This window comes from Mus caroli, chromosome 6 (genome assembly GCF_900094665.2).
Source record: "Mus caroli chromosome 6, CAROLI_EIJ_v1.1, whole genome shotgun sequence".
Classification (NCBI taxonomy): domain Eukaryota; kingdom Metazoa; phylum Chordata; class Mammalia; order Rodentia; family Muridae; genus Mus; species Mus caroli.
In genome coordinates this window covers 147,249,175-147,274,239 of record NC_034575.1, presented here as the reverse complement: position 1 = coordinate 147,274,239, position 25,065 = coordinate 147,249,175, and the positions used below count along the sequence as shown (strand labels likewise).

Here is a 25,065-nt window from a genome sequence, read left to right as displayed (position 1 = left end):
TCAGAGATAACTCTGAAGGGCAAAGCTTCCATTCATAGGGTGTCAGAGGTTGGAAGTATGAATGCTTTTGTAATAATGCAAACTTTTTTTTTTTTCGAGACAGGGTTTCTCTGTGTAGCCCTAGCTGTCCTGGAACTCACTCTGTAGACCAGGCTGGCCTCGAACTCAGAAATCTGCCTGCCTCTGCCTCCAGAGTGCTGGGATTAAAGGTGTGTGCCACCATAGCTTCTCCATATTCAATATTCATAGGGTTTCTCTCCACTGTGATATCCTTTATGCCTTTTGTCTTAATTTGAGTTTTATTGCTGTGAAAAAATACCATGACCAAGGCAACTCTTATAATTTACAACATTTAATTGGGAGTTGAGGTTCAGTCTATTATCAAGGCAGAAAGAATGGCAATGTCCAAGCAGACATGGTGCTGGAGGAGCCAAGAGTTCTATATCTTGCTCAGAAGGCAGACAGAAGACTCTTCTGCCCTGGGTGGAGCTTAAGCATAGGATCTCAAAACCCATCCCCACAGTGACATACTTCCTCAAAGGCCACACTTACTCCAGAAAGCCCACACCTCCTAACAGTGCCACTTGCTATGGGCCAAGCATATTCAAACCACCACTTGGATTGGAAGATCACTGTGATCTGTAAAGGCTTTACCATATTGGTTACAGTCATAGGGTTACGCTCTAATATGTGTTCTTTTATGTACTTGGAGGTGACCTGATTGTGAATAGGCTTTACTACATTGACTACATTTGTAAGGGTCTTCTCCAGTATGAATTCTTTCATGAGTTTGAAGTTTACCACAAGAGGCGAAGGATTTACTACACCACCTTTATTGATAAGGTTTCTCTCCAGTATGAGTTGCTTTATGTTTTCGGAGACTGGTGTTACACACAAAGGCTTTACCACATTTATTAACATTTGTAAGGCTTCTCTCCAGTATGAATTCTTTCATGTTTTTTAAGATCACTCTGACATGTAAAGGCTTTACCACATTGATTACATTCATAGGGTTTCTCTCCAGTATGTATTCTTTTATGTACTTGAAGATAACCAGAATATGCAAAGGCTTTACCACAATGATTACATTCATAGGGTTTCTCTCCAGTATGTATTATTTTATGGATTTGAAGAGAATTGTGTTGTGCAAAGGCTTTACCACATTGATTACATTTGTAAGGCTTCTCGCCAGTGTGAATTCTCCCATGTCTTTGAAGTTGACTATGATGTGCAAAGGCTTTATTACATTGCTTACATTCATAAGGTTTCTCTCCAGTGTGTGTTGCTTTGTGTATATGGAGACTGGTGTAATACCCAAAGGCTTTACCACACTGATTACATTTGTAAGGCTTCTCTCCAGTATGAATTCTTTCATGTCTTTTACATTCACGAATGCATGGAAAGGCTTTACCACACTGATTACATTTGTAAGGTTTCTCTCCAGTATGTTTCCTTTCATGTACTTGTAGATAACCAGGGTATGCAAAAACTTTACCACATTGATTACATTCATAGGGTTTCTCTCCAGTATGTATTCTTTTATGCCCTTGTAGATAACTTTGTTGTGCAAAGGCTTTACCACATTGATTACATTTGTAAGGTTTCTCTCCAGTATGTGTTCTTTTATGCACTTGCAGATGACTTTGTAGTCTAAAGGCTTTACCACAGTGATAACATTCATAGGGTTTCTTTCCAGTATGTATTCTTTTATGTGTTTTAAGATTACTGTGTTGGGAATAGGCTTTACCACATTGATTACATTTATAGGGTTTCTCTCCAGTATGTGTTCTTTTATGTTTTGGGAGAGAACTGCGATAGGCAAAGGCTTTACCACATTCATTACATTTATAAGGCTTCTCTCCAGTATGGATTTTTTCATGTCTTTTAAGTCTATGAAGATGTGGAAAAGCTTTACCACATTGGTTACATTCATAGGGTTTCTCTCCAGTATTTGTTATTATTTTATGATTTTTGAGACTACTACGGCATTTATAGGCTTTACCACATTGATTAAATTTGTAAAGCTTCTCTCTAGTATGTGCTCTTTTATGTTTTTGGAGAATACAGTGATACGCAAAAACTTTATCACATTGGTTACATTCATAGGGCTTCTCTGCAGTATCTGATATTATTTTATGGTTTTTGAGACTACTACGACATTTATAGGCTTTACCACATTGATTGCATTTGTAAGGTTTCTCTCCAGTATGTGTTCTTTTATGCACTTGGAGATGACTTTGTTGGGCAAAGGCTTTACCACATTGATTACATTCATAGGGTTTCTCTCCAGTGTGTGTTATTTTATGTCCATGGAGATAACTTAGTCGTGCAAAGGCTTTACCACATTGATTACATACATAGGGTTTCTCTCCAGTGTGTATTATTTTATGTTTGTGGAGAGTACTATAATGTGAAAAGGCTTAGGGCCAGAGAGATGGCTCAATGGTTAAGAGCAATGACTGCTCTTCCAGAGGTCCGACTGCTCTTCCAGAGGTCCTGAGTTCAATTCCCAGCAACCACATGATGGCTCACAACCATCTGTAATGGGATCTGATGCCTTCTGGTGTGTCTGAAGACAGCGACAGTGTACTCATATAAATAAAATAAATAAATCTTTAAAAAAAAAAAAAGCTGGGCGTGGTGGCGCACGCCTTTAATCCCAGCACTCGGGAGGCAGAGGCAGGCGGATTTCTGAGTTCGAGGCCAGCCTGGTCTACAAAGTGAGTTCCAGGACAGCCAGGGCTATACAGAGAAACCCTGTCTCGAAAAACCAAAAAAAAAAAAAAAAAAAAAAAAAAAAAAAAAAAAAAAAAAAAAAAAAAAAAGGCTTTACCACATTGATTACATTTGTAAGGTTTCTCTCCAGTATGTGTTCTTTTATGCATTCGGAAACTACTAAGATATGCAAAGGCTTTACCACATTGATTACATTTGTAAGGTTTCTCTCTAGTATGTGTTCTTTTATGTATTTGGAAACTATTAAGATATGCAAAGGCTTTACCACATTGATTACATTTGTAAGCTTTCTCTCCAGTATGTGTTCTTTTATGCATTTGGATAATACTAAGATATGCAAAGGCTATACCACATTGATTACATTGGTAAGGTTTCTTTCTAGTATGAATTCTTTCATGCTTTTGAAGTTTACCATGATGTGTAAAAGCTTTATCACATAGATTGCATTTATAGAGTTTCTCTATAGTATATGTTCTTTTATGTTTTTGGAGACTACTGTGAGATACAAAGGTTTCACCATATTGAATACCTTCATAGAGTTTCTCTCCAGAATGAATTCTTTCATGCTTTTGAGGATAACTATGACATACTAAGGCTTTAACACATTGAGTATATTCAGAGGGTTTCTCTCCAGTAAGACTTCTTTCATGCCTGCAAAGATAATTGACACATGTGAAGCTTTACCACAATCACTACAACAAGGGATCATTTTATCTGTAGGAATTAATTTTATAATTTTATCTGTAGGAATCAGTTTTACAATTTGATCTAATTGTAAAGAAGAATTACATCATAAGTTTTATCACTTTGTTTACATTCATGGTTTCCCCTTCATTATGGGTTGTTTTGTGTCTTTTAAGATACCTGTAATTGTAAGAGTGTTTATTACATGGCTCACATTTGTAGTATCCTTTTTCTCTATGAAATTTTTCACATATTTGAAGAGAACTGGAAAAGCTCAGAGCTTTAACACACTGGGTGCATTAATAAATTTTCCTATATTGTGAAATACACTACATTTGCAAAGTGAACTAGGACAAACAGAGAAGAATTTCCACATTACTAGTACTCATAGGGATTTTCTGCAGTGTGAGTTTATGGATGCATTGCCAATGAAGTTGGAAAACCAACTAATTATAAGGTTGTATCACATTGAGAAAGTCTACTTAAATGGGGAATACTACATATCTTCTAATTGTTCTGGAAGAGGGGTACAATGCTTCTATCCATTTAATAGGTATATTACATGATATACCTATTAAAAGAATAACAAATTAAAGATTTCCACATTGCATTCACACAGTTTGACTTTTTGTTTATCATAGACCTGTGGTTAACGGATTCTTGACTCTCATAAACTGCCCCTCTCACTTAAACTTAGCAGTGTTGGTACAAGTATATGAGCAACACCATCTATACTATAGAATATTTGCTTATTAGAAACATATACTTATCTATCTATCTATCTATCTCTATATATTGCAATATGTGAGTTGTATGAGACTAAATAGATTGGCAGTTCTACAGAGTAGCTGTAATGTGGCTATGATTCAAATGGCAATGACTGTTAAGGCATTGTTTACTTGTCTTCTTTCATAGAAGAATGCCTTGCAAACACAAATCAGAAACCTGACATTGAGGTACATGGATTTGTGAGAATTTAATAATCATCAATATACTTAAAGACATGCTTTTTTTTTTTACAATGTTGCTATTTTTTAAAAACTGTCCAGGACATATTAAAACTTCTTCAGAGGTATATTCATACTAACTTGCACATGAATATTATCTTCCATGTCTTCTAGAACTTTGACAATATTCTTCAATATTATGCTCTTCCCAATTGCAGCCTAAAATACAGTACCAGAAAATGTATGATTTATTATTGAAAATTAGTCAGATTTTAAGTTACTATCATCAGTGAATCTGATTTATTCGCCCCATTCTTCCTCATTCTCAACTGAAGGTATAGAAGAGCATCAGTAACAAAGAAACCATCGTTCCCTTATTTTAAAAAGTGAAGGAAAATTCACTGACTTACCTATAGCAGTGAGGTTGCTGTAGGTCTCCAGCATCACATCTTTGTAGAGACTCTTCTGTGAAGGAGCCAGCAAAGCCCATTCTTCCCAAGTGAAATTCACATGTACATCATCATAGGTCACCGCATCCTAAAATATCCCATACATGTGTACAACACAAAGCATGATACTGACATCATTGTAAAATAAATGTATGCTTCATTGACAATATATTTATATAATTTTGGTGCTTCCCCCACTTATTTCTTGACCTAGAAGTTCTAATGTCATTTTAGAAGGAAACTGAATAAATGAAATTCACCTCTGTCATTTCTTTGCTTTTTGAATAGGATATAGCCTTGCAAGAGAAATGCCAATTAACTGATATAAAGAAAGAAAGAGAGAAAGAAAGAAGCAAACAGTACTGAGCACACATCAGAGATACTGTATGAGCAATTACTAACTACAAAAAATAATGAGTAGATTGGGTGTACTGGCTCATGCTTTTAATCCCAGCAAGCAGGAATCAGAGGAAGCTGTATCTTATTGAGTTGGACACCAGCATGGTCTATCCAGGACAGCCAAAGGTATATATTAAGTCCCTGTTTCCCTTGTAAAAACAAACAATCAAGGAAGATAGAACTCAGAGGTTTTTACTGAAGTTCCTACAAAGAATTATACATTCACTCCAGTTCTGTATTCACCTTCTAAAATCATGAAGTGCTCAAGTTTAAGCTGTAACATTAATGATATTAAAAGGGGATGCATGTTTAAACAGTTACAAATGGACATATGAAAATATTAGCAATGTAAATGTTGATCCTAATTGTTGATAAGAAACATAGGGCAGGAGAGATGGCTCAGCAGTGAAGAGCTCTTGTTGCTCTTGCAAGTAATTGGGCTCAATTGCCAGTACTTACAAGGGTGCTCACAACTATCGATTTCTCCAAATTAAGGAAGTCTGAAGCCATCCTCTGACTACTATGAGGACCAGGCACACATGAGATGCATATTCATGCATACAGGCAAAATACTCATATTTATTTTAAAAAATCAAAACAAATACAACAGGTAGGAAGAATGTCATGCATCTGCAATTCAGTGACTCAGAAAGCTCAGGCAGTAAAACTCAGGCAGTAAAACCCAGGCAGTATTAATGTCATGAATACATGCTATCCTGAGAAACAGAATATTCTCTCCGCCAAATTTCAAAATTCACAATGTGGATTCAACACAACAGCATATGCTTGACATGTATCAAAACCTACATTCTAGGCCAATCAGTCAATAATTCAAAAACAAACAAAGAAAAAGCCAGGCATGTTGGCCCACATTCAATCCCAGCACTTTGGAGACAGTCAGGTGGACCTGATTAAGTTTGATGCCTGTATGTCCTACATACCAGGACAGCCAGGGATACACAGAGAAACTTTGTCTTCAAAAACAAAACCAACAAAATTAAAAATATAAAAACACCAGGCTCACAAGGTAGCTTAGCACTGAATAGCAATTGTTTCTACTGCATCTTACATAATTTAGGGATAGTCTATAATGGTGAATGTATGATAGCATGAGAAGGAAGCTCACAGATCAGTTTCAACCACCACACAGTACACACACACACACACACACACACACACACACACACACACACACAAATCAGGCAATGGGTTGAGTCTATAGACATTCAAATCTCATCCCTGATATGGAATCTAGAAAGGCTCCTTCTTCAAAAGCTTCTATAACTTCCCCCAAAGAAAGCCACAAAGGAGAGACAAGTGTTCAAAGACATCATTCTATCTGGAAACTTTGATTGACTCAATCAACTACATTCTGACTCTGTCATTATAGGCTCATGGTCATCCCATAATGCAATTAGTCTAACTTCAGTGATCCTAATAGTCTGCAAGAGCTTGTATACTGTTCAAATGTCCAAAGTCTCTTCTGACTTTCAAGACTATCTCTGAATTGCAACATCTTGTAAAATTAGAAAGCAAGTTATATCTTTCCTATATACAATGACACATACCCCTTCCTATTACAATAGAGAAGTATGTGTACATTGTGAGGGAAGAAACCCACCAGGGCAAACAACAAATCCTATAGCTCTGTCTCAGACATGCGGGGCCTCAGTTTCAAAAGGCTTAGATGGTCCTATCCCTGAAACTTCTCATACATCTCTCAGTTTAGTTACTTGCACTCTCTCAATATGCAGCTCTCCATGGCAGGTGTCTCATAGCTTAGGTATCTCAACATCTTATGGTCTCACAATGCAACTCAGGTTTCATGCTCACAGTTTCATGCAATGCACTCTCACAGTATCCTCCCTCACTGGGGCTCTGACTCTGCCAAACAGCCGGGTGGAACAGTGCTGAACTGAAACCACAGGGAAAGAATTGAGACCTTAAACTTTACATCTTTCTTATTTCCAGAACTTGGGTGATCCTCTAAGGCTTGGATTCTAAATTGGGATGGACCCTGCCACACTTGGACCACAGATTTAGCAGGTTTTGTATGAAGTTCCTTCCTGGGTCTAGGAATCATTTTGCCTACTCTTTCCATTAATTGAAGGCTTAGCAGGAGGAAGTAAGGGCAACTTTTAGGCCTCTGATCCTGAGCAAAGGGACCTTTTCTTTAATGGTGATATTTTCTTTGAAAATTCATGCTTCTGTTTCCGAATTTGATTGCCGTTTGAAAGTATGCACTGCTGTTTTCTTCCACAAACTACAGACTTTGCATTTATTTCTGCCCCACTTGTTGCTTTTCGTTTCCATTGTAGTCCTGAAGGAGTCACTAGTAATAGTCATCTATCAGATTCAATGGTCTATCTAAAAATTCAGATCATTACTTTTTAATTCTGCATTACTCAATTTTCAAGGTATGGGCAGAATAAGAAAGATTTTGGGTCAAAATACCACACAAATGACCTTTAGCTAAATTTTTCATGGAGTTTATTTTCTACTGAAATCCTATGAACTCAACTTCTGTCTGCATTACTGGCAATACTCCAATCTTCCAGGTGCTACAGGAACAGCTGATTAAGCTCTGAGTACAGTTTTCTATTCTGTTTGCCATCTCAAGTCCTGATAGTTTCTACATTCCTCCAAAAGAGAACATTCCCAGGTTCTATCCAGAAGCAAAATCACTTTTTGCGTACCACTTTTTTTTTTATTCTAACTTGCTACTCTGCTGCTGTGATTGAATCCTCTAACCAAAGGCATCTCAGGTAATGAATAGTTTACTTGTTTGGTCCTGTTAGATCACAGTTTATCATTTTTGGAGCTTAGGATACAAGCTCAAGCTTCAAGTAAATGAAGGCAAAAACCATGACATTGTTTCCTGGTTTGCCCTCTTGCTTGGTCACTGTCTTGTGCTCAGTTAGCCCCCTTATTCAGCCAAGGTCCACTTGCTTAGGGATCCTACCACCCTCAGTGGAAGAGATTTCCCACATCAATCATCACTCAACACAATTTCTCACTGACACCACATTCAGCCATTTTGATGAGGGCATGCTCTCAAGTAAGGCTCCCTTAGATGACTGTAGGCTCTAAAATGTTAACAATTGAAGCTACTTAGGACACACAGAGACAATAATATACTAAAAATTTTAAAAATCCAAATCCAATGTGCTAACCATATCACTCAGGTAGAAAAATGCAAAACGATGATTGCAACAACTGGAAAACACAGATTTGCCAAGAGATGAGGAGAAGCAAGCCTTTAGGACCAAAAAGAGGAAACTAAAACTGTTTCTCCACAGAAAGTCCGCAAACTATCAAAAACTTAAGAAACTCATAACAATATAATAGATTTTCAGAAGAAAAAAATAGGTGAAGGTCTATCATTTTTCAAAGAATAACAATATAATTAGATAGTAATAAATAAAATCACACAATATAGATGGCACCACAAATAAAAAGAGACAGAAAGACAGATCTATAAGTCTTTTAAACAACAACTACAAGATTATAATAAAAAATTAGGGCTGGAGAGATGGCTCAGTGGTTAAGAGCGCCGACTGCTCTTCCGAAGGTCCTAAGTTCAAATCCCAGCAACCACATGGTGGCTCACAACCATTGGTAACAAAATCTGATGCCCTCTTCTGGAGTATCTGAGGACAGCTACAGTGTACTTACATATAATAAATAAATCTTTAAAAAAAATTAAAGATATTACAGGACAGCACTCTTCTCATGCACTCTGTTTCTCCTCTTTGCCAATAATAGAAAATACATGGAAAGTGGCAAAACCCCAGTTAATTGGACAAAGAATGAGAAAAGTTTTTTTCTTCTTCTTCAAATCCACATCTAATGAGGACCAACATACAAAATATATAAAGACTTCAAGAAACTAGATTTTTCAAAGGAAAAAAAATCCAATTAAAATGGGATATATATATATATATATATATATATATATATATACAGAGAATTCTCAACAGAGGAAACTCAAATAGCTGAGAAACACTTAAAGAAATCTTTACCATCTTAGCCATCAGGGAAATGTAAATCAAAACTACTTGGAGAATTCATCTTACACCTGTCAGAATGGCTAAGATCAATAATACAAGTGACAGCAAATGCTGGCAAGGATGTGGAGAAAGGACAACAATCCTCCATTGCTTATGGGAGTGCAAACTAATACAGCCACTATGGAAATCAGTATTTCCTCAGAATCATGGTTCCTAAGAAAACCAATAATCTATCTACCTCACGACCCAGCTATACTACTCTTGGGCATTTATCCAAAAGGTGTTCCATCCTACCACAAGGACTATGTTTGCTCAACTATGTTTATGGCATAATTATTCATACTAGCCAGAAACTGGAAACAACCTAGATGTCCCTCAAATGAAGAATGGAAAACAATGGAATATCACTCAGTTGTTTTAAACAAAATGACATCATGAATTTACAGGCAAGTAAATGCATGTAGAAAAAAAAAATCACCCTAGGTGAGGTGACCCAGACCCAGAATGACAGATATGGTATACATTCACTTATAAGTGGATATTACCTATTAGGTAAATAATAATCAAGTTATACTCCACAAACCCAGAGAGTAGGGCTATATAGGGGGAAGCATGGATCTCCCTCTAGAGGGGAAATAGAATAGTTTTGGTGAGTAGACTGGGGTTTGATGAGATCAGGAGTGGGAAGGATCAGTTGGGGGGAGGATGAAGGGAGAGTACAGTATAGGAAGAAACAGCTGGAATTAGGGGACATCTGAGGGTTAATCAGTGCAATGGCAACTTCCTGGAATCTATGAGGGTGACCCTAATGAGGACTCACAGTAATGAAGTCTGAACTGGCCATTCTTTGTAGGCAGGCAGGGCTTCAGTGTTGGGAAGACATTACATTTGGTTGAGTTGTAGGCCAAGGAGGTCCCTAGGACAAAACTGAAATCTAACAGTTTCCCTCAGTAAACCTAAGGAAAACTGACAGCAGGGCCTCATCACTAAAGACAAATTCTACACAGTTCTCTGAATGTAGAGGTCAAGTGGGTGAAGGCTTGGAGCCTTCACTCCTATATTTTAGCCTGTTTGGGGAGAGAAAGTACTCTACAGGCTACAAAAAGAAAAACCTGGACACCAACTGTCTTAGTCAGGGTTTCTATTCCTGCACAAACATCATGACCAAGAAGCAAGTTGGGGAGGAAAGGGTTTATTCAGCTTACAATTCCATACTGATGTTTATCACCAAGGAAGTCAGGACTGGAACTCAAGCAGGTCAGGAAGCAGGAGCTGATGCAGAAGCCATGGAAGGATGTTCCTTACTGGCGTGCTTCCCCTGGCTTGCTCAGCCNGCTCTCTTATAGAACCAAGACTACCAGCCCAGAGATGGTCCCACCCACAAGGGGCCTTTCCCCCTTGATCACTAATTGAGAAAATGCCTTACAGTTGGATCTCATGGAGGCATTTCCTCAACTGAAGCTCCTTTTTTTGGTGATAACTCCAGCTGTGTCAAGTTGATACAAAACTAGACAGTACACCAACCTAGCTACAAAACCCTCCATCTACAATTAGTCCTTCCTGAAAGATGTACTGGGGCATGATGGTAATAAACTTGTTTGAATGGCCAACCAATGTTTGGTTCAACTTGAGGCCCAGGACATGGGAGAGAACCTATGACTAACACTGCCTGAATTTCTAGGAACCTTACAGAGACTTAAGTGGCAAGCATGGAGTCAGCATGGGTCTGTGCCTGGTCCTCTGCTTATACGTTATGGCTGTTAGCTTGGTATTTTAGTGGGACTCTTAACAGTGGGAGCAGGTGTAGCTCTGATTCTTTTGCTTGATCTTGAAATTCTTTTCCTCCTAGGTTGCCTTGTCCAGCCTCAATATGAAAGCTTTTACCTTGTCTTTTTCTATCTTGTGTTGTCTTGTTTGGCTGTCCTCTTTTGGAGGTCTGCTCCTTTCTGAAGAGGAAACAGAGGAAGGGGTGTGCATCTTGGGGAGAGGAGGGGGTTAGCTGGAAGGAGTTGAGAGAGGGGAAACAGTGGTTGGGATACATTGTATGAGAGAATAATTTGTTTTTAATTTAAAAATTAATTCAATATAGCTTAAATAAAAGTGCAAAGAAGGAAAGCAATAATGAACACAGAAATGTGAAATAGTGAAAACAGAGACAGCATGATTGTGACAGATACAGTTCTCATTCTGTTTGTGTGGAGGGTGACCATCACACAGGAGTGTAAAAATATCTTTTATTTGCCTGATGTAATTGTCAGCTTACTTCCTTCATCTGCTAGCCCAAGCCTAGCCCTGGAAGCTTCTAGCCTCTGTACAATCTTATATAGGTCTAGTATGTTTTTGGCCTCTGAGACTTACTACTGAATTAACTTACCTTTTCCTTTTCTTTCTGAACTCTGGTTAGCTGGTCAATTCAGATGTTCTGGCACAAACTCCTCTTCATGCTAACTGATTCAAACTGGCTTCTTTCACTTCTGAATGAATTGCTGCGCTTGGCCTCAAACGAACTCTAGCAATTTGTTCTCATCTTCTGCCTCCTTCTCATTCTCTGGCTCATTCTATCTTCACGTGTGTCTAGCTTGTTCTCTCTCTACAACCTGTCTCTGTAAAACTCTCAGTAAAACTGCTTCCTCCTCTCTCCCTCTGTGCTATTCCCTCTTATGTTGCCTCTCTTTCCTCTCTGTTCTTGTGAGAGTTGGACATATACTATTCTGACAGATCTTTCCCTGATTCATCACTTTGTCTACTACTCAATTAGACATCACTTTCAAAACTAACTTTACCATTATTGTTTGAGATTAAAGGTGTGTGCTAAGGACTGAGCCACACCACATCTAGAAACAGGTGTTAGTTAGTTTGTTTGTCACAATGTGATCAAATACCCTGCAACATAGGAGTTCATCACAAGCTCATTCTTAGGTCCAGTCTTTATGTGTGAAATCAGACGTTTTGCTCTCAGCAATGTGAGATATATATCATTCAGGAAGCAAAAGCAGTCCATTTTCTTCCACTAGTTAGGCATGTGGAATTATAGCATTTTTTACTCATTTCATTCCAAAGGATACTCTTGCTTCTTTTTAAGGAAAACTAATGTTTGAAAAACTACTCAAATAATAGAAATAAATATATGATGTTATACAGAATTGCTGTGTTAATTATATAATGCATTAAATATAAAGACTGATGTAGAGAAATATTACATGTTTAAACATTATCCAAAGTAAAAATGAAAGTGTTACCATCTAAGATAGGTTATTTAATGCAGAGGAAACAGAGATGAGTCACTTACCTAAAACTATTACATTTTTGTTCAACTGTTTCTTAACCTCATTTTAACTTTTTCATGCAGTATGACTCATTGGTAGAAAGCTCTCATACCATCCAAATAAAGCCACTTTCTGCATTTTTACAGTATACTATAATAGCACGTTTGCTGCTCATCTCTATAACAACTCTTAGTACAAAAAAACTTACGATTTCATTTCTCTTTCACATACCACCAAAAAGAACATTAGCAAAACCCTTTGAAGGAGATTACTTCTGTTAGATTCTGTGCTTTCTGCCCTTCATTTTCTATTGCTACATGCAGTATAGACAAGATAGCTCAAGCTCTCATATTCATCTGACAAATAAGGGTGCACTGAAGATTAAAATCAGATAGGAGATGGAAGTGGATTGACACTGCTTAACATGCTGTTTTATGACCAAGACAGCACTGACTGTGAGAGTCTTTACAAGTGCATAATCCTTTAACCATTGCTATTGTCTTCCTTCCTTTAGTACAATGTTCTCCTGAAGCACCCACCTTGTCCTCAACAAATGAACATTGAAGTTATTCTCAAAATTAGGCAACCATGAATACAACTGCAATGAACATGACAATTCTGATACATCTCAATGATAGTTTCAAGTTTGTGGAAAATATACTGAGAAGATTGCTGGGATCCATGGCAATTCTGTAATTTTTATGAGAACTCTGTATGAGGGGGTTACTTAGGTGTAGGTATTATGTTTAAATGTATCAGAATACATCCATTAAATATGTGCAATTTTACATCAAATATAACAACACAATTTTAACTAATTTTAGTATCTGTGGAAAATCCCAACCTACTGCTATCAGATTTTATTTTGCAGGCTAACACACAATCCTGTGTCACATCCAGATTCATTGTTAAATTCTGGACCATGTTTATTTCATTCTTTTTGTTTTCTCAATTAAATCATACTTAGTAAGGTATCATTTATGTGACCCTAACAATGTATTCTGTGTCACCAAAATCTAAAATAAAGCCCTCATCTATGGCTTTGCATTTAATTTCACATCAGTTTCAGTTTCACACACTGACTGAAATTTGCTAAATGAATGGTTTTACCCATTTATACAACTGCAAACAACATTAAAGTGATGTGTTGTCAAAAGGAAAAAAGAAAAAAATTGGGTATGTTCAATTTGCAGCATAAATTCAAAACAATCCAAAGAAAATTCCTGACAATTTATAATAGGAAAGCTATGTGCCATGTGAAAAAACTCAGAGCCGCCAATGGAATTATGAAGTAATAGTGCACATTTTGGCATAATGTGAATTCAGTCTGTACTTACCAAAGAGCTACAATAATCAAAAGGTTTACAACATTTGTGAAAGAATAAGGGGATGCAAAGAAAGAGTCAAGAATGTAAGCCCCAAATTATAGTCAACTTTTAATCAAAAGACTGATGGAAACTTAGTCACGAAAAATGTGAAATGTTACCTATGACTGCATGTGTATACAATTTAAATAAACACAGACTTCACGACTTCCACAAAAATAACTCAAAGTGACCCCTAAACTGTTATATTTGGACCCTCCAGCCACTACTGATCTCACTTCCAGAGAGGTCCAATGTTCTATGGCTCTCTTTGTATGAACGTGATCAGAAAGGTGGGCTATGCTCAGCAGTCCCCTATGCCTCATTGTGATCTCACACAAACCCAGTCTCACTGAGCTCACACACAAACCATTTATAATAATAATTTAATGTCTGTTTCCTGCCATGTGGAATCTGCCCTACCCACCTGCAAAGCACCATGCATCTCATGCAAAGAAACCTCTGCATCTCAGAAACTCCTTTTGTATCCTTGAATTTCCCTCAGTCTTACCACTGTGGCTGGTGGTAGTAGAAAGGTAAAAGGATTTTAATCAAATGTTGCTGAAGGATAATTCCCATCACCTCCTTTCTAACAATTTTTAAACTGTTTGTAAAATTTATCACACAAAACCGAATGTGCAATGCAATGTTCAGAACTTCTAGAAAAAGTATTTATTTATTTATTATATGTATTTATCATATGTAAGTACACTGCAGCTGTCTTCAGACACCCCAGAAGAGGGCATCAGATCTCATTATGGGTGGTTGTGAGCCACCATGTGATTGCTGGCATTTGAACTCAGAACCTTCGGAAGAACAGTCAGTGCACTTAGCCACTTAGCCATCTCTCCATTCCTGAAACCAGAGCTTTTGTTTTGACATCTGTCTTCCCACTGCATACCAAAAACAATGCTTGTGTGTGCACACTGGGCAGTGAGGTTATAAGAAACACAGCTTCCTATTGCCAGAGCTGCAGAGCCTCATCCTTCCCAGGGAATCCACACTTAGCCAGGCTCACAGGACAAGCTCCTCTGACCAGGTCACCACATGTAACAACAGAACCACAGTCTGATTCGAAGTCTATTCAAATCCAATCAGATTGGACTCTGATAGAGTCAACCTGCTCTTCCCAGTGGCTGCCACAATCACCATTACATGACTTGGGGTCTCCCTCACAGCAGTCTGATGCATCAGAGGAGATATGGAAAGAACCTGCAAGCTACCTCCCACTGGTGCTCCTCCCGATTGCTAACCTGCACAGAGGATAGTAGCAGTTCTCCTACTGGAGGATTAGAGATTGAATGACTCAGACAGCACAGGCCTTCCCAGCTCTGCCTTCCACGCCATGGGCAGACAGAGCCCTGGTCTGATAAATTTGTATTTCAGTAGAATCTTCCACTCTCCCAGGGTACCAAGACACAGGGTCCTTTGTACATTCCATTACACATTCAACATCCAGGGCAGCAAACCCTTTGCTTCACATCTGGGAAGTCCTGTAGCCAAACTTCAGTCAAACTCAAAAGGTAACAACAACATAAGCAAAAGGTGGCTATGAATTTGAAATCAAGGAACAGTAAATGGAAGATGAATGAAAAAAGAAATAAAAAAGGAAAGGACACAGCTGCTCCTAGGTATGGTAGAAAGTTTATTATAGATAAAAGGGAGAGCATAGCTCCAGACACAGGGGACATAAGGGGGAGTCCAGAGTAGACTTGACCATGAGTCATGTAAGGGAAGAGTGAAAGGGAGAGGGAGAAAGCCAGACTAAGGCCAGGAGGGTAAATGATAGATGAAAAGGTCCAGGTCCCCAAAATGGTTGGATTACATAAGGAAGGGCAGCTGGGAGAAAGGCAGCCTAATCCCTAAGCTAGAAGGTGGATATGCTACCCATACCCTGTCACAGGTAGGGACTGAGGGATGCTGGGAGAACCTGACAGTCAGGCCCACTCTGATTTGTTAGACAGGCACTTAAGCTATTTGTCCCAGGGTTTGATACTTAACAATAGGGACAAATGAGGGGGCTGAAATGATTTACATATAATCTCAAAAATTATTTTAAAAAGTTGAAACAGGCTTTATGGTCCAGTATTCTCCAGGGACTAAACAGGTATACTAGAGCACAGCAAGTATTTACATCTCTTCTCTCAAGCTGTGCACTTTCAACCAGGAAAAAAATTACATGCCTGTCAGGCACAGCCACACCAAGTAGTCTAGATCTTCTGTGTTGGTTGAACTAGTGTAACTACAGTAATTTGTTATTTAAAAATAAGTTAAGATCCTTATTTAGATTCTTGATTACCTTGGTCTGTGAACCTACAAAAATGATCATTTTGGACTTTTATTGATCATATAAAATTGATGACCTGACTATTGGCAACTACTCTCAAAGCAGGAAAGCTCTCACTTTCTTTTCTCCACATCTCTTTCTGTGCTATGAATACACCAGCTTCAAAGGTGCTCAGTGAACTCAATTCTTACACAGGTCCTTCTTTATTTCTAATTACCCTAAAAAAGTCAGGGAGGTAGGAGGGACACCCATTCACTGGTCTCTCTTCCTTCTCACTGACCAGTCAGGGACTAGCCTGAAAGGAGCTGCAGGACTGTCTTCTAGGCACTGGACAGCAGAGGCAAGATTAGGTGTTGAAAGCAAGTCTTAACTATATAGCATGAAGCAATCCTGAGCTACAGAAGATATTGTTCTCAGAAGAAACAAAAATCAAAACACTTGAGAAAAAAGAATAAAATTCTTAATGACCCAGAGACATTGGAGAATAGAAGCAAATAAGAGATTAGGGCATTGATGAATTAAGAACATTAAATTTAAAAGGTAATACCAAAAATTGATTTCTTAAAAAGATAAATCTAATTGGAAAAAAAAAGCTATACCAACTTAAAAAAAAAAAAAAAAGAACAGGCTAGGGGGGCTGTAGAGATGGCTCAGTGGTTAAGAGTACTGACTGTTCTCTCAGAGATCTTGAGTTCAATTCCCAACAACCACATGGTGGCTCACAACCATCTGTAATGGGATTCGATGCCCTCTTCTGGTGTGTCTGAAGACAGCAGCAGCACACTCATATAAAATAAACAAACAAACAAATAAATAAATCTTTAAAACAAAACAAAACAAAACAAAAACCAGGCCATTCCTTGGTAGATGAAATGGCATTAATAAGGTTCTGTCTTCAGAAAAGGACTGTAGCCCCGAGGGACAGCAGAAAGAATGGAAACAGGCAACCTCGGGAGGTAGGAGGTTGGGGGGACCCTCCAGAATGTCCCAGAGACCTGGGAGGTGACGACTCTCAGGACTCAAAGGGAGGGACCTTAGATAAAATGCCCTACATTGGGGAAAGGGAACTTAGAGAGCTCACCTCCAGAAGAAGGACAGGGCATCAAGTGAGGGATGGGGTTGCCATCCCACAGTCAAAACTCTGACCCATAATTGTTCCTGTCTGAAAGAACTTCAGGGATGGAAATGGAGAGGAACCTGAGGAAAAGAAGATCCAGTGACAGGCCCAAAGTAGGTTCTAGATCAAGGAGAGGCCCTAAGACCTGACACTATTACTGAGGCTATGGAGTGCTCACAAAAAAGGACCTATCATGACTGACCCTCAAAAGACCCAACAAGCATCTGAAAGAGTCAGATGCAGATGTTTGCACCCAACCAATGGACAGAAGCTGCTGACCCCTGTGGTTGAATTAGGGGAAAGCTTGAAGAAGCTGAGGAGGATGGCAACCCTGTGGGACCAGCAGTCTCAATTAACCTGGACCCCCCAAAGATCTCTCAGACACTGGACCACCAACCAGGCAGCATACACGAGCTGATATAAGGCCCCCAACACAAACACAACAGAGGACTGCTAGGTCTGGGTTTAGCCAGAGAAGATGCACCTAACCCTCAAGGTCTGGTGGGGTGTGGGGTGGAGGGTTGGGACAGCCTTGTGGAAACAGCGGGGCAGGGGAGGAGGTATGGGATGTGGAATAGTCAGAGGACCAGGAGGGGAATAAAATCTGGAATTTAAAATAAATAAATAAAAGATTAAAAAAAAAAGGTACTGTCTGACCTTGACCCCCTTGTTCTATGTTAACTGCTGAGACCTGTAATCTGACATACAGCTACAGCCAAAGGCCTGTGTGTCAACCCTCTGAGGTGATTTAACTATGTTAACGAAGATTGTATATATCTCCATAGGACAGTCCCCTAACTGGAAATTCAACATTCATTGGCTCAACACAACCTCCCCAAATTGTACACTCATCGATCTGGTCTGTTTTCAGTCATATCCATGAATTAACATGCTGTGAAATTACAAAATCATCACCCCGCCTGAGTAAGGTCCTTCTTCATAATGGTGACTCCTACAGCTGACTCCCTTAAACTTTAGTCTGTGATCTAGCTATTGCCTACCCTGTTTCACCCTGCAGTGTACACAGTAAACTGTTCCTCCTGTTATGATATGAAGGCAGAAGCCATGCTCCACATGCAATTCTTTTCCTGTAATGGACAGTTAATTACACGACTCAAATGAGTAATTTAAAAACTCTGTTATGATATATTCCTTTAACTTAAGGATTTAGGATGTTTAATCAAGAGGAAAGCCCTGGGAAGCAAGAGACTAGGATCAAGGGGACCCCAAGTCAACATAGTTTGTCTCAGAAACAGTTTTTTTTTGAAAGGCTGAAGATGCAGCTGTTTTAGAATTAATATGCCTTCCCAGGGAGAAATCACTCCAAACACAATTAAAAGATTAATTTTTAAAAATCTTTTTAATAATAGCTTGCATCCAATTCTGGTTTGTAGTAACATTTTTGAGAATTCTAGAATTTTGGTTTCTTTTAAAAATGCAGAAATATTACAAGAATGTGCTTTCATTTTAATCCCAGGTGTAGTGATGTGTGGCTGCTTCTGACTGTTGCAGCCACTGACCATGAGTTGCTTCATGCTCTAGCGGAAGCATGGTTTGGTCAGCTACAGATTTCTGTGATGGTGTTACATCTGGAATTCCAGGAACATTGTGGAAGGTACATAAATGTGAGGGCCCTGAGAGACAGGGTGGTGGTGGGGGTTATTGGTGTTTTAGGAAGGTTGGTTAAGGTTTATTTGTAGCTGTGGTTAAAGAAGAAACAAAAGGAAAGAAATTAGATTCAAGGATCTCTTTCTCCTCTATCCTTGTTTCTCTACTATCTGGTGAGAACGGTGGATAAAGGGTAGGAAAAGAAGAAACCACAAAATAGCAAAGACCAGCTGCACTGGTTATTGCTAAAACAGAAGCCAGCCTAGAACAAATTTCTCATTCCACATATTCTATAACCCTTAAGTCTCTTTTAGGTTCAGGTCCCAGGTTATGTTTTGAACAATTTAAATATGGATTGGAGACGACAAGTCTAGCCACATAGACAGATGGAAGATTTACACAGCAAAAATATTCCCAGAATTATTTCTTAAGTACACCAGTGCCCTAAAACAGAATGTTATTCTTCAGTAATAGTATCCTAAGTGGAAGGTCCCGGATGGTGAAAAACATAGGAAAATGAGAAGATAGAAAATATAAATGCTGGGGTGGGGAACTCTTGTACAAGCTATGTCTTATGCTAAGTAAGCTTAAGAAGAATAACACCTTGTACAGTCCTTATATGGGGTAAGTGGAAGGAAATGGGAGACATCTATCAAGTCAGCAGAAATGTATGAAGAAACTATGAAGTCTAAGTTAATTGCTTCTGAGATAGGAAGCAGGCATCTAAAACTTAGAACACATTCCAAGAGGTTGTAAAACAATTAACCTAAGGTCATAAAAAGTGAACTAACGATTTATTGTAGGTACAAGGACAGAAGATAAAATATTGCCTGGGTTTATCTATACAAAATTTCAATGATAACTTAGTTATGGTTTTTAACTCCCCATGAACCTGTAAAGCTAGTGACAGATAATGAATGTCTAGTCTTAATGGATACATATGTAAACATTCTCTGTTGTAAATGTCTTATTCGAGTTATGATTTGAATTTATGTTTGAACTTTTGGTGAACTTTTGTAAAAAAAAAAAGGATGCTTGGAAAAACCATGTAATCTATTTCCTTAGAAAAGGTATAAAAAACTAGAAATGAAGACATTACAAGGGCATTGTTACATCAGAGCAGGAGGAGAGAGCAAGACAGGAAGAATGACTGCGGAGTAGAATAACTTAGAAATTAAAAAGAAAGCTTAGAAATAGGAGAGAACTTTTTGGAATTTTTTTCTTTTCTTTCTTTTTCTTTTCTTTCTTTCTTTCTTTCTTTTTTTTTTTTTTTGAGAAAAAGAACTTAGAAGTAAAGATTAAAATCACTTTTCAAAGTGTCTCTTTTTCTTCCTGAGTCTTTAACTAGCAGGTGGAGATAAGGACAAAGCCTACTTTACTTAATCTCCGTTTTACTATGAGGTGCTAGACGTCAGAGACTGCAGTTTCTGGCCTCAGGGGAACTCAGGCTACTACAAATTCACTGAGATTTAAGACAGGTAAACGTCGTGTTATTAAAAAGTAACCCTAAATATCCCCCAAGTCCAAGTCTTGCCCCTGCTGACGCTCTTCCCCATTGGCTACCTTAGATCGCCCGAGCTGGCCTCCGACACTAAGCATTAGTAAATCCTTCACATCACCAATTCTACTCCTTTACACTACAGCTTAATATTGCATTGCTACCGAAAACATGAGATGTCTTTTCCAACCTCCACAAAATTAATTCCAAATGGATCAAACATCTTAATGTTAAATGCCGAGGGCAGAACTTGTAGAAACTAGGGTTCTCCGAGTTTCTCATTCTGCCAGGGATCTTTCTACGCACAACCCACTGTTCCAAATGCTCTTGAGCAGATACAGCTGACATAGTAAAGTTATGCAGAGGCTACCCTCAGGTGCAGCGATTGGTTAGGACATCAAGGGACCACACTGGTGGCCGCAGGTTCCCACCCAGCCGGGGGAAAGACCCACCACACCAGCTCCCGCTGCTCAGCCCCCTGCTCCTTCCAGTTGTTGGCAGTAACCCTGTGCTCACCATGTCGCAACTTCGGAGCTTGCCTCAGAACACCTCGCAGGACCCAGAAGCAGGGCTCAGAGCACATCACACCAAATCATTCAAGTATGCTCAGAAGGTAAGCGGAACCAGTCGCATAGCACCCGAAAGAACCCTCCTCCCCTTCTGATTGGCAGATCTGCCTAAGGCTCTGATTGGCCAGTGAGTCTTAAGTGACATGATTACACTCTAACCCTTAGGGATTCAGCACCGTGGTTCCTGGCCCAAAACTTCCAGTCCAGAGTCAGACTTTTTCCAGTTCTGCAAGGATTTGCATTTCAGTAGATTTTGTGCCTATCCTCCAATAGCCTACTCATCTGTCTTCCACCCATCTCCAGGGAGGACCCAGCACTTAGTTCCTGCTACTCAGCCATGTGCTCCTCCCCTTTGTGGGTAGTGACCCTGGCTCACCAGGTACCGACTTCAGAGATTGACTGAGCTCCCCTCACAGCACTCGGTAGGCATTTCCCCTTCTTCCTCCTGGAATCAAGGTAGATAGCATGCATAACCCGTTACTCAACTTGCAGTGGAGTTATTAATCTGCCCCACAAGTGGAAGGGTGCCCAGAATATTAACAAAGAAGGATTTTAGGAAACAAGAGCTTCGTGGCTTCATGCTGGGTTCAGGTAAACTGCAGCTACTTCTCACCTGGTAGGTATGAAACAAAGCAGGAAACAGATGACAAACACTGTAGAACACTATTGTTATCTGGCACATCGTCCTCAATGGGAAGGTTAAAAACAAAAACAAAAACAAACAAACAAACAAAAAACCAAAACAACAACAACAACAACAAAACCCACAGGAGTATTAGTGAAGGTTCTCTAGATGAACAGAACTGGTAGAAGGAATCTCTCCATGTATGCAGAAAGTGGATTTATTAGAATGGCTCACAAGCTGTGGTCCAACTAGTCTGACAATGGCTGTCAACCAATGGAAAGTTGGAGAATCCAGTAGTGTTCAGACCATGTGGCTGGATATCCTAGTTGATCTACAGTATATACCAGAATTCCAGAGAAGAAGGCTTTAGACCAGGAAAAAACAAAACCAAACCACCACCACTTCCACCACCACCACTACAAAAACAAAAACTTGCTAGCCAGAGGTAGGGCAAGCAGACAAAGAGAAAGAGCTACCATCTTCAATGTCCTTTATATATTATAGGCTGTCACCAGAAGCTGTGGCCTAGATTAAAGGTGGATCTTATCACCTCATAAAATCTAAATTAAAGAAGGGGTTTCCCACTCCAAAAGCTATAATTAAGAAAAATCACACATAGTACCGAAACTCTTTCAGTTTTAGTTAATTCAACATGTTCACATACAGGTTTTCCTACTTTTATAAATGATAAGTAAAATCCTCTCCTGAATGTGGTCACAATGTCAAAGCTGAGCTATTTAAGGTTATTCTTAGCTCAAAGTCAGTAGAAACATATGTAAACTATAAAAATGATATACAGGGATGTTCACCTTATAAGATCTAAGATGAAAATCCAGTAAATGACAATGTGAAAGTAGATTGCTCAGGAGACAATGCTTCCTGTTGATTATGATGTGTGATCTAACAGATAAATGTATCCATGCCACAAATTCAGAAAACATCAAGCAAAGTCACCTATCAGAACTGTGGATACCTTTCTTAGAGGAACAGCTTTGCTGAGCTATTTTAATTTCACAATAGGGCTGCTTTAGCCTCTGAGTAGGCTGGCTTCCATGCAGGACCAGAAAGACCTCATTTTAACTATATCTGACTACTGTCTGTCTCAGGGCTATAATATCATTATATAGAATTGTATTTTTAAGCCTTAATATATATATATCAAGCTATATATATATAGCTTGCATGTATCTATATGCAGTACCAACAAAGACCAAAAAAAGGCAGGAGATTCTTGGGACTGGAGAATCAGCAAATGGTGAGCTATTACGTGGTTTCTGGCCATGAAGCCTCGGTTCTCAATAATTGTGGGAGCAGGCGTGTCTCTATTTTGTCTGCTTTTGGCACACTTTCTCTCATGTTAGGTTGCCTTGTCTGTTTTGGTGTGAAGGCTGTTGCTTTGTCTTTTATGTTTTATGTTGTCATGTTTGGTTGTTATCTCTTGGAGCCCCGCTCTTCTGATGGGAGATGACCTCTATTTTGAGTTGTTTACCTTCCTGCTTTAAGGAGTTTCCTGCAGGATTGAATGATTTAATCTTGGAGGGAACAGTTATGCATACTAGATATTAACCTAAAAGCCTAAGATATAGCAGAGAACCACTAAAAAGCTTCATACCCCCAAAATGAGAAAGATATATATATATATGAAGAGAGTTAAATTGCCAGAAGCCATTAGCTTCTGCCTTCCAGAACAGTAAGAGAGAGTTAAAGGTCAGAGGTCATCAGCCTTTGGCCTTCTTCCTGCCTCAGTACTTGACTGTAGGGGGCTGGGCCACCAGCAAAGCCTTTCTTTTCTTCTTTTTTTGTTCTTGAGGCAAAATCTTCCTGGCCTTAACTTGTGAGCTCAAGTGATCTTTCCCATCCTCCTGTCTCCGTATTTCCAGTAACTATGTCAGAGAAGTGTCAATGTAACTGGATTAAAAGAGACTTTTTTGATGTTTCTGAAGGCTGGTCAATTCTTAAGCTTTAGGAATGTAAAAAACTATTGGTATTACTGTATAAGAAAAGGCCAAGTATCAAATAGATTTGTAGGTCAAACCTCCTAGAACAAAAGCAAAAACAACAAAAACAGTAGTTTTTAGAAAAGGGAATGATTTTTAAGACACTTTATTTTTAATGTTTTCTGTGCCAAAGAAGAAGAGGCAACTTTAACCAGGCCCATAAATTGGATCAGTTATAAGGGTTTCATTTTTGTTCATTAGCACTTCACATAAACCCATACTTGCCTGTTTCCTCCTTAACCCTGCACCACTGTAAAATAAAACAGAATCAAAACAGATGATCCCCAGAGAAGCTGGTCTACTATGATTTATATTGTAGAAGGGTCCAGTAAAAGCGACCTCCCTCGAGTTTGCTGGCTTAGCTCTTTCCTATGTAAAAGAAAAAAAGAACCATCTCCATAATAAAGTGTCATTTTCCTTTCATTAAAACAGTGTTTCCTGTATTAATACATTTCTAGTTTAATTTAGCTAAGTGCATTTTCCTGCCAAAATACCCTTTAAGGAAACATTATGAGTTTGGAAAATGGAAAATGAAGTTGATACACATCACAAAAGTATGCAGAAATGTTAAGACAAATAAGATCTTATATTGGATAAAAATATATAATCATATAGTGATTCCTATACTTTTTATTTCTTGTAGGTATAAATAAAAATGGCAAACAGAAAAATTGTAAACTAATAAAAATTTAACATTGATGAAATAAACAAAAGATAATCAGTTTATTTACTGGAAAAAGTTTTGCAATACAGTATGGTCAATTGGTAAGATTAACCAAGATAATAAGTATTAGTATCTAGTTATTTCCTTAGCAGTGGGGTGCCTTTCACAAATATTGAGTGCACAGAAACAAACATATGACATAAGGATTCTCCCTTGAGAAGTTCACTTGGGATTATCTACAAAAAAGTAAAAAGAACAGCAAACAATAAATTTATAAGAACTTTTTGTACTTAAATGCATGTGTCTTTGATAATGTCGCTGATGTTTGGATTTCAAAAATAATTAGCAAGAAAGGCATTTCTTAAATTAGTTTTTCAGTCATGTTTTCATGGTATTGTTATTATTAGATAGAAACACTTCACATTGTTTACTCCCCGAAGGCATAATAACAAAGGCTGGAATAACTGAATCATTACAAGGGTAATCATACAGTGTAAAAATTAGGTTTGACCACACACAACACAAATTTTAACATGGGAAAGAAGCACAACGTCAGAATCTCATCTTCATATATGCATAGCCATGCAAATAAAGACACTGAATATATTACAAAAAAGTCATAAAATATTTTCAAAAATTGTTAATTGACTCTAACAGTCAAACCATTGAGCTTAAAAGTTTTGTGGCAAGAAAATTAAAAAGTATTTCCTCTGATATGACACATAGTCATAGCTATGAACCCAATGATTCCTTCTGTTTCTCCTTTACAAGATAAAGATTTGTCAACACAACAGTATCATTTCCCTTAACTTCATAGTTCTCTGATAAAGACTTTTTTGGAGAGG

General features: G+C 38.4%; 1 protein-coding gene across 1 annotated transcript; it reads right to left on the bottom strand.

Moving 5' to 3' along the window:
• Nucleotides 1-856: 856 nt before the first annotated feature.
• Nucleotides 857-20,960, bottom strand: LOC110295842 (zinc finger protein 431-like). Its single transcript, XM_029478696.1, is given in 5 exon segments — nucleotides 857-2,422; nucleotides 2,831-3,294; nucleotides 4,505-4,586; nucleotides 4,778-4,904; nucleotides 20,882-20,960. Coding segments are annotated over 5 exon segments (2,184 nt in total). The 5' UTR covers nucleotides 20,885-20,960; the 3' UTR covers nucleotides 857-914.
• Between the last annotated feature and the right edge of the window lie 4,105 nt (nucleotides 20,961-25,065).